Source organism: Scardinius erythrophthalmus (genome assembly GCF_964197995.2).
Source record: "Scardinius erythrophthalmus genome assembly, chromosome: 22".
Lineage (NCBI taxonomy): Eukaryota > Metazoa > Chordata > Actinopteri > Cypriniformes > Leuciscidae > Scardinius > Scardinius erythrophthalmus.
In genome coordinates this window covers 21,348,632-21,359,505 of record NC_138242.1, presented here as the reverse complement: position 1 = coordinate 21,359,505, position 10,874 = coordinate 21,348,632, and the positions used below count along the sequence as shown (strand labels likewise).

At 38.9% G+C, this 10,874-nt stretch overlaps 3 protein-coding genes across 3 annotated transcripts; 1 reads left to right on the top strand and 2 right to left on the bottom strand.

Moving 5' to 3' along the window:
• The first annotated feature begins 2,588 nt into the window (after window positions 1–2,588).
• On the top strand, window positions 2,589–3,512 carry urad (ureidoimidazoline (2-oxo-4-hydroxy-4-carboxy-5-) decarboxylase). The gene is made up of 2 exons (XM_081352639.1): window positions 2,589–2,770; window positions 2,901–3,512. Exons 1-2 carry the CDS (start codon window positions 2,596–2,598, stop codon window positions 3,248–3,250), a joined length of 525 nt encoding a protein of 174 aa, XP_081208765.1. The 5' UTR covers window positions 2,589–2,595; the 3' UTR covers window positions 3,251–3,512.
• Window positions 3,513–4,356: 844 nt separating this feature from the next.
• On the bottom strand, window positions 4,357–6,325 carry pdx1 (pancreatic and duodenal homeobox 1; the record flags this gene model as incomplete). The annotated part of the gene is made up of 2 exons (XM_081352476.1): window positions 4,357–4,715; window positions 5,896–6,325. 2 exons carry the CDS (start codon window positions 6,323–6,325, stop codon window positions 4,357–4,359), a joined length of 789 nt encoding a protein of 262 aa, XP_081208602.1.
• Window positions 6,326–8,868: 2,543 nt separating this feature from the next.
• On the bottom strand, window positions 8,869–10,080 carry LOC308682953 (uncharacterized protein). Its single transcript, XM_081352978.1, has 3 exons — window positions 9,950–10,080; window positions 9,564–9,638; window positions 8,869–9,455 (listed from the first exon to the last, which is right to left on the bottom strand). The coding sequence occupies exons 1-3, from the start codon at window positions 9,970–9,972 to the stop codon at window positions 9,098–9,100; spliced, it is 456 nt and encodes a 151-aa protein (XP_081209104.1). The 5' UTR covers window positions 9,973–10,080; the 3' UTR covers window positions 8,869–9,097.
• Between the last annotated feature and the right edge of the window lie 794 nt (window positions 10,081–10,874).

Genomic DNA, 10,874 nt, shown 5'->3' with positions numbered 1-10,874 from the left:
ATGAACCAGTGCCATGACACCAGAGCTATAGTAAGGCCCTGTCCCAAATGGCAGCCTAAGCACTCGCGGTCTTCCTTTGACTCCGCACTTTCGTGACGTAACGCCGCTTTGACTGTCGGGAAGAAGTCTGCTGCGGAGGTCGCAAAAGTGCGTATCGAGGGCGCATATCGACCACAAGGGGGTTCTCGCGAGCACCCTTATGAGACCTAAAATGACAACTGTAGGTCTCATGGACTTTCATGACTCTCATGTGCCATTTGGGACAGGGCCAGCGAGGTGAGAGCAGAGAAGAGGCTCACTACAGAGCCATGGGTGGAGTGTGAAGTCCAACTCCCCCTCTCTGGGTGTAATTTGGGCATATTGGGAGATGGTCCTCACTGCAGAACACGAATCCACCGCCCCCTGGATCTCGTGCAGCGGCGGTTTCTTCATTAGGGCGATCGGGCGACGCACCACCGGACTTTTTCAATCACTATCTCATTCAACCACAGAGTTACGCTAGCAGTCACTCACTGTTGTTCTGCCTCTGGATATAGCAGCTAGTCCAATCAGCGCCGAGTCACGTTCTGTGGAGTACCGCCTCTTTTTGGGCGATTTCACTCTGGCTGAGAATCGCCCAGAGTCTTCCCATAGACTTACATTCAAAGATTTTTTTTTCGAACTGCAGGCACTGGAATGCATTCTCTATGGGTTCCGGGAGGGCTCGCACTAACGTGCTTTCGTCATCATACGTAACCTTATCTTGTGCAGCGATTGGTGGAAACAAATGTTCCTCTAATAGTATTTAGCCATAAGCTGAAGTGACATCCAATAATTTCCTCAGTGCATAACTTACATTTCACGGACATATTCTCCATCTGTAAATGTTAGAAAGTCCAGTTTGCTGTCATGAGTGGGCGAGCTTTCTGCAAGCTATACTTCCGTGAACGAGCGCCCCCGCGTGCATGCGCGCCGAACAGACGGAGCGCAATAGAATAGGAGCGCAATTATTCTGACTAAAATATACATTAGCACTAAATTATAAATATATTTAGCTAAAACATTTGTTGTTGAATATTTGTTGTTGTTGGTGAACATAAATGTGCTAGAGAATTTCAAACCTACATGTGTATTTTTATGATATTAGCTTTTTTTTTTTTTTTGGTTTAGTAAATTTAACTACTTCTTTAAAAAACATTATTTTGTTTTTAGATTGTAATGTTGCAATGTTAGAATGTAATGTGATTTGACCCCTTTTTTGGATAGACTGCAGATAGACAGCAAGGTTACACTATGTTTGTTTTTATAACCTTCAATATAAACATTGTTTGTAGGACAATATCGATCTGGATATTAAATATTAAAAAAAAAATTAAATACAGGTTTTTTTTATTCAAATAGAAAAATAATAATTAAATACTCAGATTATACTATACATCGCCATTTAGCCCAAAAATTCAGATTTATTTGGCAATTGGCTACCCTACCGGCTGAAGTTTTAGCTAAACTTTAGGCTAATGATAGCTACATTATTATCACTGTTAAATTGTTATTTAACAATAAGCCTACATTCAGTCCTGAATTAAAAATTCAGTTTGTTGTGCCCCCCCAAAAATTTTTAGCACCAGCCGCCACTGATCTCGTGTACTGCAGTGCAGTGAGGTGCTACTGCATATTGGTGGAGCTAGAAGGTCCAACCACACCCCTACCCATTACTCTATCCCTCCACCCATTAGATCCACAGAGGTGTAGCTGAACGACATTTGGCTCTGCAGTGAGCACCACTTGGAGCAGAGACCAGAGAAACCTCTGAACAAATTTTTACTATGGGTTGTCTATGTCTTGATTTGTTTGTTGTACAACCCCTTTTAACTGTAATCAGACCCTATCATGGTCTCAATATTTCCAAATTCCAGTCATTATATATCCTACATATTTACAGAAGAGAACATAACATTTCAAAGCAAAATCTAAACTCAAATAACTGTGTAACATAACGAACAACAGTCAAATGAAGAACAATAGTGTGTTTAGTCTTTAATCATTATTTATTTTTTCTTATGTTTAATCAGTTTTAATATGCTTGATGTTTATTTTGAGTGTTTAGTGAAGCTGTGTTTAATTTGATAGTCTATTCGTTTTTGTCACGTGACTTTTCCCGCTCATCCGCCATATTTATGAACATCAGCGGGGCAAAATAAGGGTAGCCAAGTAAACAAAAAAACAAAACAAACAAAAAAAAAACACACACAACAGAGATACCAAGAAAAAACGTTGATCAGTGAATTTGATCCATATATACCAAACTAGGTCCCAGAAAACATTTGTAGCCTACTGATTTCATGTTAGTACACATTAAGGCAACTGAAAATATGTTAAATATAGGCTTATAAATCCCAATAATCATACGTTATCTTTAGCCTAGTGTGTAATGAGGGTATTTTAGACAAATCCTCCTCAGTGAGCCACATTACGATACAATTACTGATATTTAAATAGGAAAGCTTGGGTAGGCCAGAGCCGTTAAATATGAAACCTACTTGCCCCAACGGACAATGACCTCGTTCAATATTGGCTATAGCCATTTCCAGTTTGTAGAGGACACGCGCCGGAGCCATGGACATAAGCGCTGTAAATGCACTCACATACGAAGAATTTGTGGAACTATTCGGTAATGTGGTTGAGAAATGCCCCATCATTTCTGCTGCAATATGGTCCCATCGGCCTTTCAAAGATCTAACAGACATCGAGGCTCACATAACGGAATTCATTCACAGCCTGTCAGACTCAGGTAGGCTATTTTTTTCTGCTTTATCAGACAACAAGTAAACAAAACACTTGGTATCACGTTTCCTGAAGTTTTAAACACAATAATTTATTTACTGGTTTATATACAATAAAAGTATATTACATGTGTTCAGGTAAAGAGGGCATTTTGCGGTGTCATCCTGATTTGGGGGGCCGAGATCTCCAGAGCGGGACACTAACACGCGAGTCTCGAGAAGAGCAGAGTCAAGCCGGTATGACCGCACTGGATTCCGCAGAGATTCTGCTCATGCACCGTCTAAACTCGGAGTACAAGGAACGCTTTGGCTTCCCTTTCGTTATATGCGCCCGTCTCAACAACAAAGCGGATATTGTGCGCAGACTGTCTGAACGCCTGAAGAATGACTGTGCAGCGGAGCGGGAGCTCGCGATCGAAGAGGTTAAAAAAATCTGTAGCCTCAGGTTACACAATATTGTCCTATCTGGCATACAAACCAAACTGTAGGCTAGCCTATATCAAGTTAACTTTACAAAAGTGTTTACTGCCCCTCTCTACTTGATTATAGCCTAGCTATATTATTTTAATTTGTATGTTAATTTGTGTAAAATAAGAACACACAAAAAGCAAAGTGTCTAAATAAATTGATTCATGTAATCTATTATGGCGTTATAAGCCACGTTTTAGGGCCTCTAACTCAATAAGATAATATTTACTATTTTGTGATCTAATTATGTAAAACTATAATAAAAAGAAGTGATAAAAACGGCAGCACATGTTTTTGTCGATACACTCTCCCTAGAACATGTTGCAACATCTCAGAGATGTCTATTTGATGTCTCATCTGCAGGACGTTTCCTGACTTAAATAGAGATTTAGAAAATGTATTTAAGATGTTTATGTAAGCCTAAAACTGACATCTTCAAGATGTCTCTCAGATGTTTGTACACAGCGGATGCTTTCCAGATGAAGCACTCTTTAAAAGACATCTTGCAGACGTATCAGGGTATAGTGATTTAAAAAAAAAAAAAATATATATATATATATATATATATATATATATATATATTAATTGGCGGCATGGCTACGGGTTGCTTTGTTTTATTATTTTTGTTTGCACCAAATTAAAACGCATGATGACGCCACACTGCCCACATGCTATTAATTGGTTTGTATAGGTCTAGCTGCATAAATATTATTAATTTTATTTGAAGAATGTTGTAATGATAGAGGTATGCTATTTACCATTTGTAGGCCTAAATTAAGAAACTATTTATTGTCAATCTATAAAAATGAGTAGCCATTAAAATTTGAATAGGCTAATGTCCAAGAATATCCTTTTTGATCTTGAACATTTGGTGTTTCAATGGCGTGCTGAATTTCGATTAACCTACACAGAAAACACGAAATTGACTCTACAGAAGCTTCGTCTCTCGCGCAACTGAGATTGCCCCCTACTGCCAATATTCAGGATTTGACCAAATGTCATTGTCACTGTGAGAATGGAATGGAAAGTCACATTTTGCACACTCATAGTTCCACTCATCGATGGCAGACTGATAGATTGCGTTGATGATACAGTCTCGGATGTCTCTTTTGGACAGTCATATTTCTTACGAGTCTTGTGAAACTGGAGATACGTGCGAGTGCAGGGGTGAAGGCGGTCCCGCTAGAGTTCCCGGGGCCATACTCGACTCATCCTTCAAATCCCCGGACGTGATGGAGGAATCCTGTTCGGGATCCACTCCTCTGGCTCTCCTCTTGTCCTCCTCCTTTTTCCACTTCATGCGTCGGTTTTGGAACCAGATCTTGATGTGTCTCTCGGTGAGGCTGAGGGTGAGCGCGAGCTCCACGCGGCGTGGGCGCGAGATGTACTTGTTGAAGAGGAACTCTTTCTCGAGCTCGAGCAGCTGCGCTCTGGTGTAAGCAGTCCGCGTGCGCTTGTTCTCCTCGGCCTCTACCATGTAAGGGCCTAAAACACAAGTAGCATACATCAGTGACATTTTTAGTAAAGTAAAAACCTTTTCTACATTTTCTCGCTGTCACACCATCTGCCTCTGAGGATATCACAGACTATAGTTTAAAAGTTATCTGACGCATGCTAGCCTAAAATGTAAATGGTCAGAACCAGTTCAGTTTCTAGTCCTGCGACTGTCTACTAGGACAAATTCATGATTTAGGCCAACCATTAACCATCCATCCTGATTTAAATTCCTAAAACACTATATTTCTGACCGTGTTGTGTCGAATTAGGCCTTAAGCAGCCTCTCCTGAATCAACAATTTCTGAAATAATTATTCAGGCTGAACTGAACGCTAGAAATATTTGTAGAACCAGCTGTTTTGTCTGATGATTTTCAGCAATAATATCCTCTCTTTCGTTTTCTAATCAAATACTAATTATGAATTAAAATTAGTCTTTAAAAAATGCAGCTATTTAAAGCAAAAGAATTCAAGAATAAAATTCTGCATTGGTCCATAAATGTCACGCTTGTGGAGACCTTTCAATTGTCAAGTATCATCTGTGTTCCTCAGGTCATAATTTTTAATCCCCAAATAATTAGGCTACATAATATATATATTTTTAATAATAATTATATAGGCCAAATTCGACGTAGATAGTGAATTATTTTGCTGTCATTAAACTTTTTACAATTTTTTTTATCATTTTATTTTATATTCATTTTAATCATAATCAAATTTTACAATAAATATAGCCAAACAATATATTGTTCTCAAAATTATCTTAGCCTATATGAATAGTTTAAAAATAATCAGGCAGCTAATCAGGCATTAATAACTTTGCAATATAAATGTATAGGGCCAATGATTTTAAAATATAGATATTCCAGAGTGAAATAAAAGAAACAAAAACTAACATTCTTCATTTCTACTGCATTGTTCTTATGGGCGATTTTGGACGTGTATCCTAAACTGTAGTAAATGCACACGTAAGACCCCAAATGTAGATTACTGAATTATGACTGCTCTAACGATTTAATTCATTAGAAATATTAGCCTAATAATTATCTTCCAAAAGGAGATTTCGTTTCAGCGCTTGAGATCGTGCTAATGAATTTGAGGCCTGCTTTCGTTTTAATAAAAGTTATTTGGTAAACAAATATTAATGGCCATAGTAGGCCTACGAGTTACCTGACCACTGTCCTTTCCAGGCGTGTGCGTGAGATTTAGTTGACTTCATCCACGGGAATGGGAGATGGTATCTGTTCCGATCCCCGCACAGGTCAAGAGAGTCTCCGTAACCCCCGAGCGTCTGTAGAGATGTCTGTGGAGTCTGAGGAAGATGAAGAAGAGGCCCTGCTAGATCATCCCGGGTCGACATGTTATAAGAGGTAATGTCGGTAAGATTTGGCTGGTCCTGTGCGCCCAATGAAGGTGAGCCGTAGACGGACTGAGTCTGTCTACTCATGTACAGACACGGTGGAGGGTTTTGGCAGTAGTCTTCGTTGGGGTGTCTCTGGAAGGCGCAAGAGTCCTTGTACAGATGGTTGGGTGAGTAATAGTGCTCTTCCCGATTCATGATTGCCACAGACCGGGGAAACCGTGCTGTACTCGAGCACATGAGCCAGCGCCCTGCCCCTGATCAGGACCTCTGCTCTACCTGCAGTCTGAGCGTCTGGCGCCGCTCAAGGGCCTCATAGGTGTGCCACCGGGACCATGTGACCCCGCTGCACCATCGCTTTCACTGTTTACACAAAGCTGTCAACTGGCAGTAGATTCTGTTCGTGTTTCCTTTTGACTGCCCCGCGGTTTGACAATAATTGAACAGAACTGACCATGCTCAAATCAATGCCCTTGGCAAACACTCTCTGTTTGCCTGCGACTATATGTGCTACACCTGCAGTTGTAATACTAACCTAGGTCTACAAAGACAGGTGATTAAATCGGGGGATCCGTATCTCTGCTCCCCGCGGAAAAGCTGCCAGTTTTTATTGAATACCGACCCGGTAAAATTGTTCGAGGCTCTATTTGTCCTATCAACTTCCGAGGAGAGACTAGGTCGATTCTCACTTATCAGAGGCAAAATCATCAAACCCATTTGATTTTTATATTGTCCTGAAGGAAAAAATGTTACAACGTCAGTAAGCATGGCGTGCGAGCACCGTCGGTTGGGGGTCGTAAAATGCATAATCTTTTTTTTTTTTTTTTTTTTTTTTTATGTGTATAGGATGAATAAATAAAAAGCTTTCAACTAATGATATTTAGAATGCGTATGTTCACCTGTCGGTAAATAAATGCGAGTGAATTCGTCCAGTTCGCTTGAGGAGGTCACCATGGTGAACGTGATTTTCACCAACAACATGTTCCTGGATCAACATCTTTATTGATCCTGGATCAACATCTCAATCAACCAATCAGATTTGAGGGACAACTTTACAGTTTATGTCGAGTTTTTTCTCAGTGTTATTCATCATTTCCCTAATAATTTATGGTAGGGTTAGGTTTAGGACTACATTTTCAGACAGGGATGTTGTTCCAGGATCAACAAAATATGTTGATCTAGGTATAGGCTAGGCCTATATCTTACTCGGAAAAATCACGATGACCAAGCCCTGCGGAGTTTCAGGTGATAGCACTTTATTCGAGATTTAGGCTACATATCACACATAGCACAAAATTAAGTTATATCAAATAATAGCTAATTGACGTTTAGCTTATGGTGCCAATTCGAATTTGTGTTAGCCTAGTAGTCCCTCTTTATCAGACTGCGCCCCAAAACTATTGCCTAAGTGTATTAAGAGGCCCCCTTAAGTATTTGTGCACGTAAAATATGAACACTGGTGACAAGTACAATCATTACACACATAAGCTACGTCCCAAATGTTGTCTTCAACCAAGCTTACCTGCCATTAAGCACACCCGCCCACGGTCCATTAAACTAAAGTCCTCGTGGTTAAATAAAAACGAGCTGTTCGGTGTAAACGAATTAACATGGAGAGTGGAACGAAACTCAATTAGTTAGAGATGTGTGCGTAACGTGCGCGCACCGGACTGAGAGAAACGGGCAGCATAAGGTGATTGGTATTTCCCCAAGTCTTCTATGCTAAAAACACGTCCAAAACAATCAATCCTTTTCCATTTTAATAGTTTAAAATAGATTTAAGCGTTACATTTCAAATTTTTCTTAATTTTAAGAGGGCTGAAATTAAATTCGCCAAAATGTCTCTATTTGGTTAGTTATTTTTTTCCACAGAAGGGGAGCACATTACACCAAAATCAACTTTCATTGACTTTAACATAAATTTGTTGCATTTCAAATAGTATCAATATTAGTAAAAGTAACGGAAGAATCACCCATTCTTTTATATTTAGCAAAAAGGTTGAAACATTTGTATTATGTTCAAGCAACATTGGAGTGGAGACTGTATGACATAGTGCTGTGTTTACATGGGCCTCTTCAAATGACAATAATGGCACTTTCTCTGCTATCTTAATGGGGCTCTCATGCGATACCATAAAGTTCAGGTAAATCCATTCCTCGCAAATCAAGCCTTGTAACGACGCTTAATGGTGTTTATATATGAGCTCTTTTGAAAAGGGAAGGAAACCGTTATCCGCGACTATTTTCACAATATTGAAAGAGCACAAAAGGTTTTATGAAGCGTGAGTAAGACGACGCAATTTGGAAGTATATCCATGGAAGGTTTTGAGAGGAATAATGGTGCAAAGTGATATTTAATGTAGCTTTGCCATGCCAAAGAGGAAATACACAACTTAAGGCACTGGTACATAAAATCGGCTATAGCAATTAAAATGCGTTTTGAAACTTTAGATAAGATGCAATAAACCAGTTAGGGGACACGCAAAAGCGTTCTGGAACCACTTGTATGTTTGAGTAGGAGTAATGTGTAGCTATAAACGAGTTCAGCGTAGATAAATCATAATGGTACATTGGGACAATTGCGTTATGTAAAACGATACGAAATCAGATGTTGATAAAACAGGTGTTGTTATCACATATTTTTTTGAGTTTCTATTAAACCAATGTCCTATATATATATATATATATATATATATATATATATATATATATATATATATATATATACACACACACACACACACACATACATACATACACACACACTGTATATATAAACAAAACAAACATCCGAAGAGACATTTGTAAAGCACAATAAGGTTTTAAAATCGTTCTGAAAATCGGACTTTCAAGTTAAACAAATGCATTAAAATTCACAGCCTTTCTCAATAAAAAAAATCTGTCTGTTTAGTTGTTTTTTAAAATGCTATTTTAATAATATTGTTCAGCAAACATGAACAGAGGTAAATATCTCATGCATTCCCAAAACAAATCACTCCGTTGAGTGTTTCATCATTTTTTCTTTCTGTCAGTGTATTTTTTGACATCTGGAGAACTGTCCCGCACTGGTGAGCGCGATCGACTCCTATCTGACTTCCGGGAGAGGCTGGGGGAGTAGCTTCTGGATGATGAATGATTGCGTGTAGAAGAGCGGTGTTTTGAAGTGTGAGAATGAGAAGAAGAATTGTGTCTTCTGTGCGAATCGACTTTCTTGTGATTGCACTTTTCACAGTCTGTTTTGCGATGTCTTTCACAAACTCTGTTGTACCTGTGTTCATCCCTTCCTCTCTCAGAAGTACGCGTCAGAGCAGAGGAACGAAGAGTGTTCAGCAGAAAGCGCTTGTTTGTACTTCCCAGCGGACATTTCATCCTAGAATACAGCGATTTAAACAGCTTTCAGACGCAAAATACATAAGGGAATTACACATTCATTTATTTATGATAAAGAAAGCTTTCTAACATGGTTATCCACACTTACCAGCCAGCAGGACCCATTGTCTGGGCCCGGACTTTTGCTCTATTAGCTTCTTTAAGGAGCTCCTCCACTGCTTTCCTGTGGGGGGAAGGAATATTAACAGGATTTATAGAGTGACCTTAAGGACCCGAAGCATTTACTGTTTCACTGACAATCCTGACTGCAGCAGGACAAGAAGATTAAATATTTCTATATTGCTTAGTTGTATTCACAGTACTTTTTTAAAGGCAATGGCACTGTAGTATGATACCTGGCCATACATTTTTACCTAACGTTATTCCTCTTCACTGACCGTTAGCCTATAGTGTTGCACACATAGCATAACATCTTAAACTAACCCCCTGAATTGATTGAAAACAAATAAATATATATATTTAGGATATTCATACCTCTCTAGTTCACTATCATCCATGATTTATTTAAACTTTAACGGCATTCAATTAAATTATAATTCGTTTCGACTCTGCTTGCTAGCTGCTGTTGTTGTTGTTGTTTCCTACACTTGAGGACCCAAATTAGGACCCCGTTTGACTAGCTCAGTCCTAACCTAAATAACCGATGTAAAAAATATAACCTGACGTCAGTTCCGTACATGAGCATGACGATAAAATTGCAAACGAAAAATATAAAACCTTTCTGTGCTTTGAATTAACAAGTACAACATTTATTTGCGACACTTTGCTGAAGATCTACGATCGCATTTCAATCAGGCACCTAAATGGTCACATCTGCTATTCGATTGACAGCTTGCTTGCTGAGTTCGGAACCACATACTAACATACTACTCCTACTTTTACTATATCTTTCTATGGCAGGAAAAGTTAGAGTAGTATGCGGTTCCGAATTCAGCAGCGTTGAGCGCCCGAATCTGCCCAACGGAACGGGGCCGGTGTCGGTGATGAGAAGGACGACTCATTTCTGTGAATCGGTTCTCTTGAACAGTTCGTTTGAATGAAACCGTGCAAAATGATTCAGTGGTTTTTTACGTTATTACGTGGTCCCCTGGCATATTACATTTTCTAAAACGTTCTATTTAAGTCATATGTAGGCACATATTGCTATTTATTACGTTTTTCTGATTCATTTTTATAGGCCTATGGGTGTTTATTGTCATGTGTCTCAGTTAAATTTGTTTCCACCATGATAAACCACGGATCCCACTAATTGTAACCTACATTTAATTTGTATTTATTAACAAACAAAACTAAAATTCCTTTACTTACCTTGGTAATCATTTATTTATAGTTAAAAATAATTAAAACTAACTTTAGTTTGTGTTTGCTTTCGTAGATAAAATTCAGTCATACACTTTTA

Bases quoted from the DNA above. Each gene is read 5' to 3' on its own strand.
- urad (XM_081352639.1), top strand. From the start codon at position 2,596: ATGGACATAAGCGCTGTAAATGCACTCACATACGAAGAATTTGTGGAA. The intron at 2,771-2,900 runs GTAGGCTATTTT...ACATGTGTTCAG, and splicing joins TCACAGCCTGTCAGACTCAG to GTAAAGAGGGCATTTTGCGG.
- LOC308682953 (XM_081352978.1), bottom strand. From the start codon at position 9,972: ATGGATGATAGTGAACTAGAGAG. The intron at 9,639-9,949 runs GTATGAATATCC...TTCCCCCCACAG, and splicing joins GATGATAGTGAACTAGAGAG to GAAAGCAGTGGAGGAGCTCC. The intron at 9,456-9,563 runs GTAAGTGTGGAT...GCTGTATTCTAG, and splicing joins ACAATGGGTCCTGCTGGCTG to GATGAAATGTCCGCTGGGAA.